This window comes from Hylobates moloch, unplaced genomic scaffold, assembly GCF_009828535.3.
Source record: "Hylobates moloch isolate HMO894 unplaced genomic scaffold, HMol_V3 SCAFFOLD_16, whole genome shotgun sequence".
NCBI lineage: Eukaryota > Metazoa > Chordata > Mammalia > Primates > Hylobatidae > Hylobates > Hylobates moloch.
This window is the reverse complement of record NW_026652291.1, coordinates 45,868,311-45,890,302: the sequence shown is the minus strand read 5'-3', so window position 1 is coordinate 45,890,302 and position 21,992 is coordinate 45,868,311. Positions and strand designations below refer to the sequence as shown.

The following is a 21,992-nucleotide window of genomic DNA, read 5'->3' as shown; positions in this document are numbered from 1 at the left end:
GAAGACTAAACATTCTCACTTGGCTATGCTGCAAGCATGTGAAATTTCAGCCTGTTCAAACTCAAAGTCTGCATTGCAGATGGTTTCTCTGCCTATGACTATCCCAATAATCTCTGCGTTTTCAAAGCGCTATGTTCAAACTTTTCATAGGTGATAGTTATCAGGCTGAGTGGATTTATGGTTTTCTGTGTAATAGCCTTCTTACTTATTATCTTTATAAACTTTAAGCCTCAATTTTCTCGTTTGTAAAACTGGGCCTTCATTGTAGGATAATCATGAGAATTAAATCAATTAATGTAGTTAAAATGTTTAAAACAATGCTTGGAGCAAAATAAGCCATACCACAAATCTGCATCTCTTGCAGCACCTAGTACAGTCATTTGCACATAATAGATATTTACAATATTGTTGAAAACATAATAGAAAAGATTCATGTGTTCAGAATTTAAAAAAGTATAGGGCTTAATATCTTCTGCAGTTCAGGTCTAGTATTAGAAAAAAAAAAATACTAGGGAAAAAAGCAACTTCCACAGGGTCTTTCACACCACTTTTGTATCCAGGCCAGTATGGCAAGAACTGACATTTACAATGGTCTTCCTGATCATTACCATTACAAGATGCTGAAGGACATTTTGAATCATCAGATTACATTGTACATAAAGGTTGCTTCTAAGTAAATTTTATGGCACCGGAATTATTACCTAATTACTATTTTTAAAGGGGTAAATCTTAGTTAACTGTGATTTTAGTTAATGAGAACTCCTGATTCTCAGCTCTGCTGGATAAATGAGCTTCCGGAGTTACAGAATGAATTGTCACCATGACTCCAACTGTTACGGCTTCTTGTCCTGTTGCAATGTAGATGTGTATTCTGGCTCAGGATGAATGTGTATATAAAATTAAGTCATTAGATAAAGCTCCTTAAGATTTGTGTGCTTTCTTTTCTGCCTCTATTCATGGCAGAATTGTTAGGGAATGATTTAAGCACTTCCGTCTTTAACCACAAAGGTCAAAGCAGCAAAATTGTGTGTTGAGAAAAATACTCCATCCCCTGCAGTTAAGCCTTTGGACTCTGTTGTGTTCTTCCAGTAAATGCCCATTTATGGTTAATATACTTTAGTGGGTTTCTATTACTTGCAACCAAATAGTCGCGCTGAGAAAGTGTTGTTCCTGAGCTAGAGATCGTAGGGAGAGGGGCCAGGAAACACTAGAAAGGCAGTATGGCTCAGTGGAAAGAGCCCAGCTTCAAAAACAGACAATCAGGGCTCATTTACTAGCTGTGGAAACTTGCACCAGTTACATTGAGATTTTGTTTCCTCACTTGGAAAATAAAAATAAAAGTACCAATCATGTAGAATTTCGAACTTCTGAAGGTTAAAAATAATGTTTGTAAAGAGCCTGGCACAGTCCCTGGCTCAATGATGCTATACAATTCCTAGGAAATTTTACGCTGATAGCCTCGAAATAACCTTATTGACTAATATATCAAGTAGCTGAACTATATAATTAGTTAATTGGCTAGATATATGTAATATAATACCCAAATAAAGAATTAAAGAGCAAAATAAAAATCAAAGTAAAGTTTTGTAAAAAGGGAAAAAAAGTAAGTGCATTTCATCTAGTAAGAAATTCTGTAACAGCCAGAAGAGGATGCCCTTGGCTTAGCACTATTCTTCCCAACGGAGGTTACAGTTCTATCATAAACTGGGGGCACAGATGGGCTCATACAGATAAACTACCATGATATAAAGGTCCCTAAAGAAAACTCCATTTATTCTATTGGGAATATATTTTGTGGTGGCAAGCATTTGAATGTTCTTTCCTACTTAGGGGAATAAAAGAAAAAAAAACCATGAACTATATATTCTATTGAGCAAAAAGGTAGACAGCATCGATCTGCCACTGAGAGATTATAGTGTGGTAAGTTCTCTTTGAGAAAAACTTAAGAGTTTAAAATTTTAAAGTTAGGAGTACTTCAAACATATTTATTGGATGGAATGAGTACTATGGAGTTTCTGGATATTCTTATGAATGCCCCATGAAAAAATAACAATACTGCCTATTTAATAGTTATCTCAGACTGGATGCATCACAGTCATTGCTGAGCAACTTGTCCTTATAAGAATTTACATGCTGAGGTGCTATGTTTGTACTGAGCCCTCAATATGTGAGTAGTATCAGAAAGAAAATACAGACAACATAGCAGTTTCTGACAAGTGTATGCCCTGATGGAGGGGAGAAAACACCCCACCAAACTGAGTGGTAGTATTTAATTTTTAAATTTTCAAAGTAACTTTTTGGATGGAAAGCCTGTGTCTGAGACAGCTGTAAGAAGAGTGAAAATGTTGTTTATTGCCTGGGCTTTCTCCCTGTAACCTTCACGGAAGGCTAGCTGCAGCCCTCCTGTGAACCTCAGCTCCTGTCAGGAGGCCCTGGCTACTTTCTCTGGTTTAAGCGCACATTCCCTCCTTTTGTCCCTTCAGGTGTAAGGGTGGTAGAGGCTCCCACTCTTGCTAGACCACAGGCACCGCATCATCTCTGGTTCGTCCTCCTAAACTCTGCCCTACTTTTCCATTAAACTCCATTCAATTACTCTTTTGAGTGTGCTGTTACCTGCTAGGCTCTGGTTGATGGATTGCATTCACAAAAATTAATAGAGAAAAATTCAGTTTTGTTTCTTTTTAAGGACAGTATACAATCCAAACTATATATTTTAAGGTGTTGCCTAATAGAAGTCCTCATAGATGGCATGTTTTAATGAATAAATAGGTCTTGTCATCATTGTTGGCTGTTGTAAGTAAAGTCCATTGGCTTTTGGTATAAAAAGACCTGGATTGGAATCTACTCTCTCTGTCTATGGGACACAGGTACTTCCAATCCATTCCCAAGAGGAAAACAAATGGTGGCAAAACTTGTATCTTCCCTCTACCCTTTCTTCATTCTTCTCAAAGGAAGAAATGTGATATTGGAGAGGGAAGTGAGGAGGCCTGGCCTCATCTGCTCTCTCCCTGTCGGCCTGGCCTGCCCCCTAGACTCACTGCTGCTCTGCTTCCTTGTATTGTGAGCTCTGTCCAGTGCATGGGTAAGGTGCACATCCTCACTTGGTGCTGAGGGAATAGAAGTCACAGGAAGCCTCACTCTGGCCATAGTTAAGCAACTTTATCAGTAGCAGAACTGGTCATCTCACCTTCATTCAGCCGGTTCCTTGGCATGTTTCTCAATTGACTTGCAACTTAGAGATAAAATGTGATTGAATAACATTCTCAGATCCAAACCTCTGTCTTGAAGACTGATCTTAGGCAAGATTTGAACTAGGAGTTCATTTATATGTAAAATGGTATATCTCTTTCTATAGGCCTAATTTGAAGATGAAATGGAATAATAAATGTAAACACTTAGCACAGTGCCTTTTATGGTTATAAGCAATAAGATATCTGTCATGTTTCATTTGAGAGAAGTTTTGGGCTTTAAAAGTCTTTCAAACACCATACTAAATTAAAATGTAATATTACTAAGTAAAATGAAATACTTGAGATATATCCATAGCACAAATATTAGTATTTTTATCATTTTCTTAAATTTTGGTTATAAATAAGAGGACTGGTCAAATAGAAACATGAAGGGCAATTAGCAGATCATAATTCAATAACTGGCAGCACATTTCACAATATAAGAAAAAAGAGAACTTATTCTTAGAATGTTTCCCCTATATTTAAAAGTTTTGATACTTTAAAAACATCCAGTGTGTTTGAGAAATCTAATACAACAATATTTTGATTAAGAAAGATACCATAGAAAAATGTATATGAAATATATTTGTTATTTTAAATTTAAAGGCAGAATTCAAAAATTATATAGATAATATGAATTCAATTATTTTTAAATGTCTAGGAAAAAAAAGGCTTTATCCCAAAATGCCTTTTGGTTTTCTTTGAAAAGGAGAATCTGCATCATTTAAATATTCTGTAATTAATATATATTACTTCTGTTATTGAAAAAAATAAAATAAACTTAATTTAAAAACAACAATGGCAGCTGGGCGTGGTGGCTCACACCTGCCAGCACTTTGGGAGGCCAAGGCCGGTGGATCACGAGGTCAGGAGTTCAAGCCCAGCCTAGCCAAGACGGTGAAACCACATCTCTACTAAAAATACAAAAAATTAGCCAGGCGTGGTGGCGGGCGCCTGTAATCCCAGCTACTCAGGAGGCTGAGGCAGACAATTGCTTGAACCTGTGAGGCAGAGGTTGCAGTGAGCCAAGATTGTGCCACTGCACTCCAGCCTGGGGGACAGAGTGAGACTCTGTCTCTAAATAAATAAATAAATAAATAAATAAGGCAGAAAGAAACTAGAACAATTATTAGTTATATAAAGCAAATCAGCAATGTTAAGAGAATAAGCTTTGCTTTGAAACATATAAATTCCATTCTCCTTTGACACCCACCAGTTAGTTTACCTATTAGCCGAAAAGAGAAAGGCATGGGTGCAGGTATGAACCAGAGATGAAAGTAAGAAAAATCTAAATTTTGATTTGAACAAATGAGAGAATAATATTTACTGGGGGGTGATTTTTCACTCATTTTCATAGCTTTGGTTTTGATAGGTATGGGGTTTAGAACAATATTTCAATTTTTAAAAAATGAGAAAAAGACACCACAGATAAAATGTAAACAATCTAAAAACCTTAAAAAGCACACACACAAAGAGAAAGGATGATCTTTCAAAGTCTTCCCCGAGGGAAGATAATTACATTCAATATTTGTTGTATGCCCTCATATTTTCTATGTTGATTTCTTCATTTTACTGATTAATGTTTCCCTGTGCATTTCATATTATTTTTGTAGCTTACCTTCTTCACTCAGTGCTATATTGTGAACAATTTTCCATGCCAGAATATCATTCCCCAAGACGATTTAAGTGGCTATATGGTCTTTCATTAGGAGGTCTATAATTTACTTATTCAGTTGCTTGATACTTGGCATGTTAAGATTGTTTTCAATATTTGCTATTGTAAAAATCATTGCCCATATACCTTTGGGAATATCCCTGATAATGTTACAAAGATTTGATAATAAAATCCTTCATTTATTGTTGCTAGCTAATTGGAAGTAAGGGCCTCACCTGCCTTTCTGGAGGACGGACACAGAGTTTCTGAGAAGAAAGCCAAGCTTGACTAAGATGCAGCATGGTCTTCCCAAGTCTGCTGTCATAATGCAGCCCCCTTTCAAGGGTCAAAATCTATTTCATCTCCCAGGCAAAACTGTCTTCATGGCATCTTGAGTACTGAAGACCATGTATCTCAAACTAGGGCTATTTGGTGTAAAAAGAAAAACATAGTATATTCTCCTTGAATCAACTTAATGCAGAAGTATGGGGAAGAATTTTTAAATTAAGGTAAATGCAAAGGTCTTATGCAATGACAGACAAGTTCACATTAACTTCTAAGATGAGCCGGGCGCGGTGGCTCACGCTTGTAATCCCAGCACTTTGGGAGGCCGAGGCGGGCGGATCACGAGGTCAGGAGATCGAGACCACGGTGAAACCCCGTCTCTACTAAAAATACAAAAAATTAGCCGGGCGTGGTGGCGGGCGCCTGTAGTCCCAGCTACTCGGAGAGGCTGAGGCAGGAGAATGGCGTGAACCCGGGAGGCGGAGCTTGCAGTGAGCCGAGATCGCGCCACTGCACTCCAGCCTGGGTGACAGAGCGAGACTCCGTCTCAAAAAAAAAAAAAAAAAAAAAAAAAACTTCTAAGATGAAATATGTGATTAAAGAAATTCTTTGCTTGCAAAGCTGGCTTCTGAACCATCTCCACTGAAGGGGTATACAGTCACACTCTAATCCCAGTGGGAGCTTCCCTGATAGGGAAGAAGTGGGAGCTTGAAGCGCAGTGGGCTTCCACGTGGTTGCATGTGCCTCTTGAACCACAGAGATGTGAAAGCATTCCAGGAATATGTCTTAGGGAAGTGTAGAGCTTTGGAGAGGCACTGTGCGTGAGGACTGGCCAGGTATTCCTCAAGAATGTTTTGCTGAAAGGATGAAGCACCACTCCGGAAAGCTGGAGGCAAATCTGTGTACCCCATTTCATATGCTCTTCCCTGTTCATTTCTCTCTGTCTCCATGACACACACACCCTTTTTATTGACTGGCCCTGGATTTATAAGTCAAGGGAACAAAGATAAAAGAGAGAATTATCTATTCACGACTTGAATTTTGACAAAGTACATTTTACCATCACCTTGATTCATAAGCCAAACATAAGCGTTTCCTCCACTGAGCTTATTAAGTACTTGAAAAATGGCTGGGAGATGCTAAAACCATTTTTTATTAAAAGACAAGTTAAATTTAATTTTGATAATACATTTTAAAAAGCAGTCTTAAATATCTTGATTCTGACATGTCAAATGCATCATGAAAAAATCACTTTGGGGAAGATATAATTCAATGTGATAGTTTTATTACAAAATGCTAGTTACTTAAAATGTCTGAATATTTTCTTAAAAAAGGTTAATGTCTCGTCCATTATATTTGGCTACCTTATTTCTGTTAGAGATGGCTAGAAATAAAGGTTGAAAAAAAGTTACCCTTCATATGAACTGTTTAATTTTTGAGTATTATTTTGACGTAGGCTGCCATTAGTCACTTAAGAATTTGACTCCTGTCATAATTTAGTGATGACTTCTCTTGTTTTATAAAGACATAAACATACAAAGCAAAATTCAGAGCAGTTGTATGTTTAGAGAAAGCAGGCCAAGATGAAGTGTTAATTCTTAAGGACCATTTTATCATTTTAGGGAGAAACTGTTGCAGGCCAAAAGAGTGAGGGTCGTGATCAACTCAGTATACCACTGGAGGCTGTATGAGTAAACAGCAAACTATTCTCATAAATGCAGAATGTTGGCAAACTCACAAACTGCATCTGCCACCCAGAAGGAATGCTGAGGGCAGACACGACCCAGGCACAAGTGTTTCTTATGATTAGGCAAATCTGAAGCCTGTTGGCAATAATATGAACCTGTCATCAATCAAGCAGCTGACCAATCGTTAGCTCCTCCTCCCTGCTTTTTCCACCCAATAAATACAAAGGGCTGTAGAAGCTCAGGGCTGCTGCCCTTGCTCACTAGAAGCAGGGAGCCCTCTTCTTCTTCCCCTGGCACCTTTCTTTAACACAGTTTCTTTTGTTTTTTTTTGTTATTATTTCTACATTCATCCCCCTTCGTTCAGTCTCGTAATGACGGTCTCAAGTAGTAACAGTACTAACTGTCACAGTGACAGTCTCAAGTAGTAACTGTCGCAGTCTGCCACAAGAAACCAGACACAGCTGATTCTAGCAGAATTGCTTTCAAAGACAATAATGGTCTAGAATGCAAATTAATTCATTTCAATTTACTCATCAAAGAAAATGTGGCCAGCCAGACTGATTTTGTAACATTGAATTTAATATTAAATGTACTGAATTAAGGAAAATGTAAAATCATAAAATAAACCACAAAAATAAAATTATACAATACAAATCCGATTGAGGAGCTTGAGGAGGGTGCCAATATCAAGCACTAGGGAAGTGGGTCAGCGTCTGAAGGCAGGTGGCCCTTCTGCCTGGATCAGCAGAGGGGATTTAGCCCCCTCCAACCACGACCGCATTTGGTGTGAGCTCCAGTGGTGGCTCCTCTGTCTCCCCCATGTGCTTCTCTGCACACAGAAGAGAGTGCTAACCTTCTGATGCTCAGAGCAGCCCTATTCAAGGACAATGTGGTGATTGCTAGAACCTCACAGCTGTGAAGCAAGGCCCAGCAATCGACCACACCCCACATGCATTTGGGTGAGGTAGAAAGCTGTGGGGCTACTTCTCAGCAGTGATTTCCTAGAGACAGAAACAAAATGCAGAGATAGGTTTGGGATCTACACCAGGAGGAAGTCTTTATAGTAGGGTAAGGGCCCATATGAGCCCTGAGGTGGTGTCAGGTGGAACTGTGCACCACCCCTAAACCGGGTGTGTTGAAGCCCCAAACCCCTGTACCTCAGAAATGTGACCTTACTGGAAACAGGGTCTTTATAGAGATAATCAAGTTAAAATGAGGTCCTTAGGGTGCGCCCTATTCCACTATGACAGGTGTCCTTATTCAAAGGGGAAATTTGGACACAGAAGGAAGACAATATGACACAGGGAGGCGGTACCCAGTGACTGGAGTATCCCATCTGCAAGCCAGGAGCACCAAGGATGGCTGACAAATGTGGACATTAGAAGAAGCAAGGAAGGGTCCTCCCTTAGAGCCGACAAAGAGAGCAGGGCCCTGCCAACACCTGGATTTTGGACTTCTAGCCTCCAGAGGTTACAGAATAAATTTCTGTTGTTTTAAGAAACCCAGATTTTGGCCGGGCGCGGTGGCTCACGCTTGTAATCCCAGCACTTTGGGAGGCCGAGGTGGGCGGATCACGAGGTCAGGAGATCGAGACCATGGTGAGACCCCGTCTCTAACTGGTATGGGGCGTGCCTGTATCCCACTTAGGCTGAGGCAAGAAATGGGTGAACCAGAGGATTTGCAGTGAGACCCAGATTTTGAGGCTGGGCACGATGGCTTACACCTGGTAATCCTAGCACTTTGGGAGGAGGCTGAGATGGTGGATCACTTGAGGTCAGGAGTTTGAGACCAGCCTGGCCAACATGGTGAAACCCTATCTCTACTAAAAATATAAAAATTAGCCCGATGTGGTGGCACGCACCTGTAATCCCAGCTACTTGGGAGGCTGAGGCAGGAGAATCACTTGCATCTGGGAGGTGGAGGTTGCAGTGAGCTGAGATTGTGCCACTTCACTCCAGCCTGAGAGTTTAAAAAAAAAAACAACCCAGATTTTGGTACTTTGGTAGAGCAACCCTAGGAAACTAACATAGGTGGCGAAAGAGCAGAGGACATAGAAACTATCGTGCTTTATCCGTTAGAATACTGAGCTTCTTCATTTGCTCTTACTGCCTTCACTCATCCATATATGGGCTGTAAGAATTTTCTACTGTTCACAGCTTTCAGAATCACTTCACTCTGGGTTTTCCAGGGGCTCTGCTCTTGGTGCTCTTCTCATCTGTTCACATTATTTCCATCATCTTGAATATCACCTGGGCTGATGCTCCCTGTAGAAACAGGGTATAATGTGCCCCATGTTCCATTTGTGAAAAATCTACATCCATACCTACTATTTTGTAAACCTGGAGTTTCCTTAGGAATCTTCTCCACCACTGCCAGCAAAGAGAGTTCCTAATTAGACCTTCCTAATGAGCAGATGCCTGTGAAAGGAATTCTGGGTCTGTAGTACGGGGACAATGTTGCAGATACAGATATTGAAGATTAATTCTATACAATAAAGCCATGTAGAAGAAACTTTGTCTAAAAGGTCGGAGGCCGAAAAACATAAAGAAAAAAGAAAATCCTCTTCTAAATCTAGTAACCATTAAAAAAACAGGCACCAAACTAAGCTTAGCATCTTCTTTCCCCAAATAATCTCTTCTGGGCTCTCTGTCCTGGAAAATGGCATTGCATCCTGCTGATCAGCGAGTCTTAGTGCTGGGCTAGGGTGAGGCAACCGAGCTTCCTTGGGTGCAAAATTCAAGGAGGCACTCATTCTCAAGGCCAGCTTTCATCTTGAAGCCCCGCAGTTAGTTGGTTACCAGCTCCAGTCCAATCTCCCTCCACATCATCTGTTAGCTGCACTTATCCATGGTGGGTGCTTGGCATGCTGGGCTAACATCAGGGATCAGGGACAGGTGAACATCTTTCTATTCTTTCTGTGGCTGTTCTAGTAAAGACCTATTCATTTGGCACCCGGGTGGAGTTAGGTTACAATTATCACTCTATTGGTTTAGCCTTCAGTATCTTGCACCTTTGTTGTGTCTATGTGACTCTCTGAGATGTAGAGAATAAAGCCCAAACTCCTTGGCACAGGCATCCAAGTTTCTTCCCATTGTGATCTCAACCCACCTTTCCAGCCTTATCTGGCACCATCATTCCCACTCCAAGAACTTTACAACCCATCTAAGCTTGTTTAATTCACTATTCTCTGCATATGCCTTGCACTCCACACGTTGGCACTTTAGCTCATGTTCTTTCTTTATCTCGGGCTGGACCCCTTCTTCATCTGGCAAAAACGAAACCAGGACCCAGCCCTGAAGTTCACCTTCCCTGAGAATGAATCTTCTGTTGCTCAAACCCTGCATCATGGCTCGTTTTTTTTTTTTTTGGAGACAAAGTCTCACTCTGTTGCCCGGGCTGGAGTGCAGTGGTGTGATGTCAGCTCGCTGCAACCTCTGCCTCCCAGTTTCAAGCGATTCTCCTGTCTCAGCCTGCTAAGTAGCTGGGATTACAGGCAGGTGCCACCACACCCGGCTAATTTTTGTATTTTTAGTAGAGACAGGGTTTCACCATGTTGATCAGGCTGGTCTTGAACTCCTGATCTCGTGATCCTCCCGCCTCGGCCTTCCAAAGTGCTGGGGTTACAGGCGTGAGCCACTACGCCCCGCCAATGGCTCTTGTTTTATGCTACCCTTTGCTCAGTTGGCATTTCCAGATAGCTACCTGCCCTTTCCCCCAGCACAGTGATGAGTTTTTCTGGCTGCTGGCACAGTGCCAAGTGACCCTTGTAACCTTCACACCACTTTGTATAGAAGGATAACTCCACAAATATTCACTGAACCCAGGTGTAAAACTGGTAAAAGGTAGCTTTTTATAAGCAATTATTCCTTTTTTTCTCCAACTGCTGCTCCTTTCATTCACTTCTACCTCTTCGTCTTTGATGTTTGATTGTAGCAGTGAAACAAAATATGCAATTGGACTTGTACAAAAAGCAGTGAGGAATTATTAGAAGACTTCACATGGTGAGGGCAGGAATTGTCATCTTTCTTATTCACAGCCCTATTCTAAGTGCTTGGCAAACAGTCAGTGCTTCATAAGTAATTACTAAAACGGTGAGTTCACGGAAATTACAATTGTTTCTGCCAGTGTTTTGTTGCATATTGCTGTACAGTTTATGTAAGAATTTACATCACTTTCAAGTTTTTAAAAACTATCTTAAATATCTGCATCCACATGACAGAGTACAATGTGAAGAGTGATTGACAGTTTACCACTTTTCAGTTTTCTATTAATGACCCAGAAAAACCATAAGCCAGGTTGGGGTTTGACTCCGCAGTCCTAGAGAGAAATAAGGTGAGCATTTGCTCTCAGCCCTCCCAGAATGTCATCGAGTGACTTCATCACTTCGAGCTTTTGTGTTTTCTGGTAAGACCATGCATGAGAAGAGAGGGAGAACATTCTACATTTAGTAACATTTATTTATGCATTCAGTATCAAGTACATAAGTGCAAATATCCAGAGTCCATAATTGAATCCATTAGGAACTACAGAGAAAGTAATACAAATTGTAATAAAGTTAACATGCTGGTACTTTTTAGTAACCATACATGTAAATCAGCCCACCAATCCCACACAACAAAAGTACTGCATGTTTGTTTTGGATTTATTCATTTATTTAATTATTTTAAGTTATACAAAACTGATTACCGTGAGGTCGACTGCTTTTATTTTTACGTTGTGTGTGTTGGAAAAATGCTAAAACATCAGTCTACAATTCTATATATTGTTATTAAAGATTAATCCAACCAGCAACCCAAGGACATATAAGCGATTTCCACTATTGCGTCAGAGCACTCGGCAGGAAAGGCCTAGCCACGGGGAACGTTAGAAGCTACAGAAGCATTGCAGAGAAGAGAAGAACACCGAAGAGGGAAAGATAACTTGGGCTCTCACCATCATGCACTTTTTTTAGCAACACAAAATTAAAAACCACATCTAATACACTTTTCTCTATATTTTAGTGGTTGACACAAGTGACTCAAATATCCTAAGAGTACAAGGAACAGCCTAAAAACAGCTGTTTTAAGGTTTGTCTCTAAGACTATGGTACTGGAGGGAGGGGGGGAACAATCAATTTGCAGTAACGAGTAAGAAGAGAGCTGTTACCACTCCAGACATTCCTGTTTGTGTCCAGTCCCCGGTGGGAAATCAGTTTACTCAGCGTGCCTCTTAGCGCCTGGGATTTTAGCCTGAATCCTAAAAAGACAGTATCAAAAGGTAGTAAATCACAAGTGTTATTAATGAAATCATTTTATGTGTTGTTGCTTTAATTAGCTAAGTGACCACAGAGCTTAATATTCCAGAAGATATTATAGTCTCTACGTAAGTACATCTGTAAATACTCTTCTATAAAGCAATAAGAAGGAAGTAAAAACTGGATAATGAAAATAACAGCAACAAAAAAGAGAATTGGAAGAAAGCCACATTTTTTAGATCTTTTTAGGTGGATGAACATATTGACTTATTTCAGGATTACAGAAGCTGTGATATAGTTAGGGTGATTATTTATCCCCCATCTGGGACACTTCAGAAAGAGAAAGTGCTATTACTGACTATGCCAGGAAGATGAGCATAACTAGGGATGGTTATATAACTAGGGATATAATCTGTTCCTATGTTGGACATAGGAAAAGGAACCTATGTTCACCCTCGGAGTAGTCTAACTACCTACAACCGGAATTTAAAAACCTGGGTCCTAGTCTCAGTTATTCTATTAATTAGCTGTGTGGCATCCGGCAAGCTAAGGGACTTTTCTGGTCCTAAATACTCATTAAAATGTGTGCATAGACTAGATATCTCCAGGGTCCTGAAATTCTGTGATGCTCACAATGTAGCAGCATGATTTTAGGACAGGTTTACACTGGCAGTGTTTTGTGAATTTGAAGATTTATGAGCTTATCGTGTAGATTTTGATTGAGACCTCCCTCTGTGCCAGGAGGTACCCTTCCATGTACTGGAATTCAGTGGTCAACAAAAGGGAAGAGATGCTTGCTCTCGTGGAGTTTTCATTCCTGTAGGAATTGAGGTTACAGAAATAAACTAGAAGACAAGAGAAGCTCTTGGTGAGAACTGCTATAAAGAAAAACAAGGTGGTATGGCAGGCAGTGAGGGGCACAGTGGTAAGGTGGGCAGCGCCTCCTTTAAATCCACTCATCTGAGAAACTGATCCTCAGAGGACAGGAAGGGACCATCAGGTAAAGATCTGGATGTGAAGTGTTTCAGGCAGAGGGAGTAACGAGTGCAGAGGCATCACAGAGAGGACAAGCTGGCGGCAAGGAGACGAGAAGCCCGTTTGCTTGGGGTATGGATAGGGGAGGTCTGAAAGGCAGGCACGGACCAGATGGTGGGTGTTGGAGTTTGTGGGATGTGGTAAGGAGTTTAGATTCTACCCTGTGTGATGGGAAACCATTGATGAATTTAGGCAGGGGAGTGACGTGATCTGATTAATTTTGTAAGAAGATCATGATGGTGGCTGTGTGAAAATAAAATCGGGAAATTAGGGTAGAAGCAATGAATAGAGGGAGAGAAACCCACAGCAGTCCAAGTACCAGAAGGCAATGCCTGGATTGTATGGTAGACATGGAAATGAAGAGAGAGGAACAGTCTCAGGGTTAGTTTAGAGATGAGGCTGCAGGACCCACTTGATCTGTTGATAAACTGAATGCACAGGCTAGGATTAGAGGAAGAGTAATCAAGGAAGATTCTTTGGTTTTAGCCTGAGGAACCAGATGAAAATGCCATTTACCAAGATTGTGATGACTGAAGGAAACACAAGTTCTGGGGTGAGATCACAAGATGTGTGGCTAAGTGAATCTGAAAGGTCTATGAGACACTTTAGAGAAACCTTACATAAATAAGTGGATAGACCCGGTGCTTAGTTGAAGAAGTCTGGGCTGGAGACACAAGTTTGCAGCCCTAGACACGAGATAACCTTTGGGGTCACAGGACCAGAAGGGAGGTGGACAAGAGGAATAGGAGCCAGCAGAGGACACGTGCAATGGTGCCCATCTAACTTCTATTTGAATACTTGAATGAATGTCAGGGTACTCACTCCTTCATGGGGCAGATGGTCCTATTATTGAGCAACTCTAATCATTACTCTTTTCCCTCATATTTCATTCAAATCTCAGAACTTCTAAAATTTCCATTCACTGCTCTTGAGTGAAAAAGAGGAATCCTACTCCTTTTACAATGTTAGACCTCCAAGTATTTGAGAATGGCTATGGTGTCCTTTTAAAGTCATCTCTTTTCCAGGGTAATCATCCCCAGCAAAGTTTGCTCTTCACTGCCCATTACTATCAGATTTCTAATACCACAGTACCCTGGTCATCTTTGTGGCATTAATCTAAAGTATTAATGCATCTGTTAAAATGTCCAACCCTGAAATTGAACACAGATATGGGATGGCTAATATGGAATATAATATGACTGTTGCCTATGTTGATTTAGACTTTGTACTCCTACTAATAACAACTCAACTTGCATTGATTTTTTAAAGATGCTTCAGCACATCATTGACTCACATTTGGCTGTGACCAATCAAGCAATTAAAACCCCTGAGGTATTTTTTACATACACACTTATTGTTACCCTCTCTCATCTATCCCTTCCTGCATTCTATATCTGTACAGTTGACTTTTTAGAAACCTAAATGTAGGACTTCACTTTCCTTATTAATTTCATTTTATTGATTTCATTTCAGCATTCTCGCTTACTCAAGATCCCTTGATTCGTTTTGAATCTTGAGCTTGCCATCTTCTGAATTTGCTTTTGCTTCAAACTGTACATCATCTGGAACTTTGACAAAGATATTTGATTTGTCTTCACATAGTCATGAGAAGTAATGGGGTTGAAAGTAATGGGATCAAAGGCAGAGCCCTGTGTCACATACCTTGCCCCAGACACATATTGGATGGATTAATGAACATCTTTAGGGTCCATTATTTCAATCTGCTAGAATTCCACCACCTGCGCTATCATCTGGATCATACATCTCCATTTTTTTTCCACAAGGACACCAAGAAGACTTGTTGACTATCCCCACTAAAATCAGAATACTCACTGGCTAGGGAAGTCCATCTCATCTCAGGGTTTAGTGAACATACAATGATCTATTCTGAGTATCTACAGTTTTATTAATTCATTCTGGATTTTTGCTTGAAATTAGGCCTTCAATTTATCAAATATAACGTCTAGAATCTTTCTTCTTATTTGAAGATCGTGAGAGCTCCTTTCCAATTTGAGTTTTCAGGATGTCCTTTATTCCATGAGATTTATCAAAGGTCACCAAGAGAGCTTCTAGGTAAAATTACAAGCTACTTTATCATTCTAAAACATAACTCACCTAGACATAGGGAACTGTATTCACTTAAAGCAAATTTCTTATTATGGTCTCACTTACTCGAAGCTTTAATTTCCTCTACAGTGTTTATTTTGCCTTTTGAAATTTGAGGCTTTTTTCCTCATTTTCAAAACTCTAAGAAGTGTTATTATGCATTATTAACCCCCATTTTAAGCTGGAAAACTGAGACAAACAAAGGTGAAACGACCTAGACAGGGTCACTCAGTATGGAGGAGAGACTGGCCCTGGTGTCTACTGACCCAGTCTGGAACTGTCCTCTACCTCCAAGCCCCATGAACTGATCTCTAAGCAGTAATTGGATGATGATGATGATGTCAATGATGTATAATATTGAGGGTTTCCTACATCCAAGTAAGAATACTTTACAGACATTACCTCATTTAATCACCAAGAACCCTGTGAGGTGTTAACATTTCCAATTTACAGATAAGGAAATAGGCTCATAGAGTCAAATAACATTTATGATGAGCTCATACAGCTAAAAATGCCAGAAATAGACTCAGTCTACCTGATTCTAACAATTATGTTCTTAACTGTACCACTAAAATGGTGTAAGTTCTTTTGCTGGAATTATTTATTCTAAGGTGGAATTACAATTTCAGAGGTTGAAGAGGCCTTAGAGTTAAGAACCCACCAAGAAATTTCCTTCAAAATGTAGTGCCAGGCAAAACAGGTTATTTGGAAGAACTGTTGTTTCCTCCTCTCTGATAGATAGTAAGAACCATGTAACTTGCCTAGTTTCTCTTTTTGTCCTAGCTACCAGGAAATTAAGAGCCAACTCTGCGTGAAGCTCAATTACAGAAGCCATATTAGTCATAGGTAACATTTCCTTTCCATTCCTTTTCACAGCATTGATTTCCAATTGTAACTTAACAAGTACATTGTATATACTTTATATTCTCTGCCATCTCTCTTTTCCCTCCATTTTAACCAGGCCCTGCCCTTGTCACTTTTGTTTGAATTATGATAACCTCCTAGCTGATGGCCACATCTCTAGTCTCTCCCCTCTCCAATTCTTTTTTCACTAGACTGCCATAGTGATCTTTAAAAAACATAAATCTGATGACATCAATCCCCTGCTTAAAAACATCAAGGAGTGGCCATTTCCTACTGGGTTGGAGTCAAAACTCCACAGAGCATTCACCACCTGGCCTCAGCCTCTCTTCCTACATTCTTTCCAGTTGATCTTTCGACTCATTTAAGCTTTAGACATACTGGTTGACTGTTGCCTATTGAACACGACTTACATTTTCATGCTTCTCTGTCTTTGCTTTATTACCTCTTCCTCTTGCAACGTCTTTCCCCTTATCATCCACATGATGATTGTTTACCCAACCTTCAAGGCCCAGGTCGAATGCCACCTTATCTTAATGGCTTGCCACTATCCTGTCCAGGAAGGAACAATTGTTTCCTCATCTCTCTGACTTTAGTATTTCATATAGCTCTACTGTTCTTATTATATTTTATTATAGTTATTTCTGTATAATTTTGTCTGCACCACTGGGCTAAGAGCTCTTTTAGGGCTGAGATCATTTCATTTATCTTTATACCCTCTGTATCTATCACATGAAGTGTCCAGAACATAACAGGTACTCCTCTTTTTGGACTCGATCAACAAACCGAATGAAAAAGTAATAGGTGTGATTTGTGATACTCAAATTAAGTATTGGACAACTTAGGTCTAGAACTTTTATCTTCCAGTTTCCAAGCTCCTATTCTGGTGTTCTTTGCTATAGTTTATAAACACAGTTCTAGCTGCCAAAAAGTCACCTGGAGAGTTCATTAAAATATAAATTCCAGGTTACCAATCCTAGAAATTCTAATTCTATAGGTCTGTGTGGAGTCTTAGAATTCGTATTTTTAAACAGGCTCCTCAGGTTCGGGTACTACCAAGTCTCATACTGTGCTATGATACCATTTCTTAATACAAAATAAAATAATTATTTTATGCTTAATATGTTGATTTTCATTAGGTATTGGTTACACCTGGGTCAAAGCTGATACGTTCAGGCATTTTGAAATGTGTTGTAGATCTCTCAAAGATCCAAATTCAACATAGAACCCTATGAGTTCCTAATGACTTTAAGAGGACAAATGTAAATAATACACAGTAAAAAACAAAAGTTTATAAACTTCAGAGAGAACTGAAGCACATCACATGTAATCTAATAGCAGAGGAACTTTAAGGTGATGGCCTTTCTTATTTTGTTATTACACATCTTTAACTACCTAAAATGCCTCTCTCTAAATCTGACCCTCACCTAGGTCCAGCCACATTATTATCAGATAATTAGATAAGAGTTTTTGTGAAAAAGTCTAGTCCTTTGGTGAAATATATTTATAGTTAAAGATTAGGCTAGCTTTTTAATAAAAGAAAATATTGAATAATAATGCAATATAAGGGCTATCACTTTAGATGACTATATACCTAAAAATAGTAATGTAAGAATTAGGGAAAACTCCTAAGTTTAATGACCATGTTAGCTGTGGGATATGTAAAACTGAAATCTCTATCTCCTAATATATAAGGGAGCCATAAAATAAGGCTTAAGACTCAGGTTTAAAAAGCAGTGGTATTAAACACATACACATAGTTGTTGAGTTAAAATGGTGTGATGTATTTAGTTGGCAAACATTTTAGTATTTTAAAGTTCTAAAAATAATTCAAAGTTTTAAAAATAATTTTAATGATTTAAAAAAATTAGTACTCTTCATTGTTTAAATGATTAAAAATGTTAACTTGTTTTTATTTGAATTAAAATGTTAATTTTACTTTTTTGAATCAAGTTTCCTTCTTTCCTCCAATGCATCTTGTTCTTGTACATGGGCCAGTCCTTAGAGCTTAATGTCATTCATTCATTAAAACTTATTATGAAACCTGAAATAAACCACTGGGTTTAATTTAATTGAGAGTTAAAAAACTTATGCTTATTTTCTAAAATAATATAATTGAGAAGAGAATGAATATATGACTCCAGTAAGTGAATGATCATAAATCAATCTATCATTTTACTATCTTCTCATTACCCCTATCCTAATCCACTCAAATGCTGGTGTAAGAGTCTCTCCTTTTATGAATTGCACTATGTGACTTACTTTGCCACAACAGCATTTATGTGAGTCCTCACAAGTCCCAGATATTGGTCAATCTGTGCCTACATAAAGAAAAAAAAATAATGAGCACATCCAAAGATGATGAGGTCAAAATTTAATGCCATTGTTTGACATCACATAGCACTTACCTGGTGCTTAACATACACTACAGGTAGAGTAAACATTGAAACCACAGCTGCGATGAAAAACAAATACAGTATTAAAATTCTGAGTTATCAATAAGAATATGCTTATAGACACATTTTTATATGGTTATATGATATAATAGCATTATTTGGAATATCCAGCATTTTATTTTATTTTTTATTCCCTATTTTGAGAAGCAATATCCAGCATTCTAGATAAAAGATGACAGGGCAGTTCATAGGGAAAATAAAATGATGCTGAGCCCTGTACAGGTATTTTGTAATTATTCCTAGAATTAGGATAACCTCTCCCCTCCCAAGATGAAAATGAATCTATCCATAGCTGCCACTGTAAACAGATCCAAATATATATATTGATCCAAATATACATATTACAAGCCAGAAAGAAGCCAGTTATGTTTGAAGAAAAAAAAACCCTTTAGACTTAGGAATTCATTATTAGTGTATAATATATATTATACTCTTTAATTGAACTATGATGGTAAGAGAAGTGCTCTGCACTCAGGGGGATATCTGGCATTTGTTCCTAGGAATCTCTTTAAACAAACAAAAAGCTTACAGCCTAGGAAGCAGCATTTTCACAGAGGGTGTGAAGGAAGACGTATACACTGTCATCTGCTCTTACCCATGAGCAGCAGGGTCAGGCCATTGAAGAGAGCGCCAACGTAGGTCAGGAGCCACATCAGGACTGCAAACTGAAGAACGAAAGCATTATTAGAGCTCCTAAAACCCTTCCTGACAAGTTAGAGTCTCATATCATTGACTTTTACCTAGATTCGAATTTGAGTCAGAATACATCATGATTTCGATAGTCAATGAAAGGCGTTGAAAGCTCATCACAGAATCAATGAAAGAGGATTCAGTCCTTAGTTCTCTTGGAACCATTTGGATCACTTTGTTATAAGGTTTGAGGGACTCAAGGAAATAATAATCTAGGCCAGGGGTCAGCAAACTGTGGCCCTTGACTGGTTTTTGTATAGGCCCACGAGTTAATAAAGGTTTTTAGATGTTTAAATGTTCAAATAAAATCAAAACAAGATTAATATTTTCTAATATATGAAATGATATGGAATCAAATTTTCAGTGTTCAGAAGTCTTATGGGCACACAGTCAAGCCCTTCCTTTTTGTACTGTCTTTTTCTGCTTTTGTGCTACAACGGCAAAGTTGAAAAGGTGCCACAGATGGTGTGGCTTGCAACGCCTAAAATATCTACCACCTGTCTCTTTACAGACAAGGTTTGCTGACCCCTGTTCTGGCCCACAATTTTTACATTACAAATACAACCATGGCCTTAAAAGCACTAAGGTAAGTAATTATAATTGCCCTGGTATCTCTCTTCAGTCATTATATGGCAAGTCATTATTCCAGTAAAGCATTTTGAGGGTCAAGACCACATTTTTCACTTTTCCTTCTGCCCTTCTTTGAACAGTTACCAGACAGCTCCCGGTACAAGCCCCTGCCAGGATGTGTATAAAGTGCTTTGAGAGCACAGAAACTTCACAACCACCTTGTCTGGGCTTCCCCAGCTCTGCTTATGGCCATGCCGAACCAGGATTGACTAACTTTGATTCTACATGTAAGTCACCAGGGAGCCAAAGCAACTTGTTCAAAGGAACCAGCAAATTCAGTGAGAGCCCCAGGTGCCCTGATCTCATCAAGTGAGGGGCTGGGGATACCTCTAGCCTCAGAGCTGTAACGATGTAAGCACACTTGGAGGGCTTCCTGTTAATATTAGTAGAAACTACAGTTTCCTTCAATGCAAAAGTATATATGGTTTTCCATTCCCTATCTAGATTTTTTATCTTAATATTAATTTTGGGAATTGTTGGAGGAACTAAAAATGGTTTAAGGAGAGAATGTGGTGTGTTGTAAAGACTATAGAGCTAGAAGCTATGTGACCTGGGTTTGATTCCAGCTCTGCCAGTGACTCACTGGGCAACCCTGGACAAATGTCTGAGCCACATTTTCATCACTGGTACAATGAAGGGATTAGACTGGTTCACGGTGCCATACAACCGGAGGTCTTCTGACTCTAGAATATAATTAGCACTTGCTTTTTATTCTTCTTGATGTAGCAGTTTATAATATTACACCTTTAGGGAAAATAACAGTCAAGACCGTAAAGTGAACAGCTTAAGCAACTATACTTTTAAGGAATCCACCAGGTCCTGGACGAGGAAGAGCCTCCTCAGTTCCTTAAGCGTGCTGTTCACGTAGAACTGCAGGCAGTCCGTGTACTTCTGAATCTGCTCCTGAGAAAGGGTGATCTCAAGCTCCAAGTAGGCCCTGTCAACAAACCATCCCCACAGAAAATTCCGTCAGAGGGAATCATGAGACAGGCTGCCAAACCCCAGTAATAGCTAAATGTTCCTACTCTCAGTCTGAGGGTGAGAGCAGGAGTCATCTCTGGGGGGTTATGCCAGCCAGTAAGGGCCACAGGGCACCATACACACCTGCTTCCAGTGCACTGGGAACAGAAAAAGCATGGTTCTCAGTGGAGCATTGTGACTGTTTCTGGCTACCTAAGACACAGCATGGGTGGGCTGAAAATTCAGAGAAACCAGCTGGGACCAGAGAAAAAAAATCAATGCCAAATCAGCTCATTTGCTGAATTCTCCATACATGACTTCATGGAGATAAATTATCTTTTTTTTAAATAGTTGAGATAGCCCCAGATCCTAGCTGCCAACTGTTCCTCATCAGAACTCTAAGAATTCATGTTTAAATTCCGGAATTTACTTCCAGGTTTATAGAAAGAGCACTGAAAACTCAAGTGACCTAGGCCATATCAAAATACGGGTTCTACTGAGTGGTATTTTTAGTAATGACAGTTTTCATTAGTTCAAATGGTTAAATTTAACTCTTAGGTGGGAAAAACATGTTATATATATATAAATATATAAAAATCATCCCAGCTTAAGCCTCCTCTGCTTGGCCAAGCTCCTCCACAGAGGTCTATCCTTCCTCTCTCCTTTCTTGCCTCCCCTCTGCTCTTAGACTGCACCTGTTATCTACCTAGAGGACATTTCTAGAGTGCTTTAAGTGCTTACTTAACTCTGTGAATTGAGATAAAAAGAGTAAAGCAGTATTTGGCTTGAGTATTCAGGAGTGTTATGGACTGAGTGTGTCCTCCTCAAATTCATGTTGAAATCTTAACCCCCTATGTGACAGTGTTAGGAGGTGGGGCCTTGCGGGGATGATTAGATCATGAGTGCACAGCTCTCACAAATGGGATTAGTGCCCTTAGAAAAGAGGCCCAAGGGAGCTTGTTCACTCCGTCCCATAGTAAAAGTGAGGACACAGTGAGGAGCTGACAATCTGCAACCCAGATGAGGGCCCTCAACAGAACCCCACCCTGCTGGCACCTTGATCTTGGATTTTCCAGCCTCCAGAACAAGCCACTCTGTCTATGGTATTTTGTTACAGCAGCTGGCAGTGCTAACACGTCCCTCTGCCACATGTCATATATCCTC

General features: G+C 39.5%; 1 protein-coding gene across 4 annotated transcripts in view; it reads right to left on the bottom strand.

Annotated features, from left to right (window-relative positions):
• Nucleotides 1–11,541: 11,541 nt before the first annotated feature.
• The window catches only part of RTN1 (reticulon 1), a 276,022-nt gene continuing 265,571 nt past the window's right edge, over nucleotides 11,542–21,992 (bottom strand). For all 4 annotated transcript variants that reach the window (XM_032135112.2, XM_032135113.2, XM_032135115.2 and 1 more), the window contains 5 exons: nucleotides 20,667–20,805; nucleotides 19,144–19,213; nucleotides 18,501–18,547; nucleotides 18,355–18,413; nucleotides 11,542–12,092 (listed from right to left, as the gene is read on the bottom strand). In XM_032135112.2, coding sequence (XP_031991003.1) covers nucleotides 12,050–12,092; nucleotides 18,355–18,413; nucleotides 18,501–18,547; nucleotides 19,144–19,213; nucleotides 20,667–20,805 — 358 coding nt within the window. In that variant the 3' untranslated portion in view covers nucleotides 11,542–12,049. The remainder of the gene's footprint in view (nucleotides 12,093–18,354; nucleotides 18,414–18,500; nucleotides 18,548–19,143; nucleotides 19,214–20,666; nucleotides 20,806–21,992) is intronic.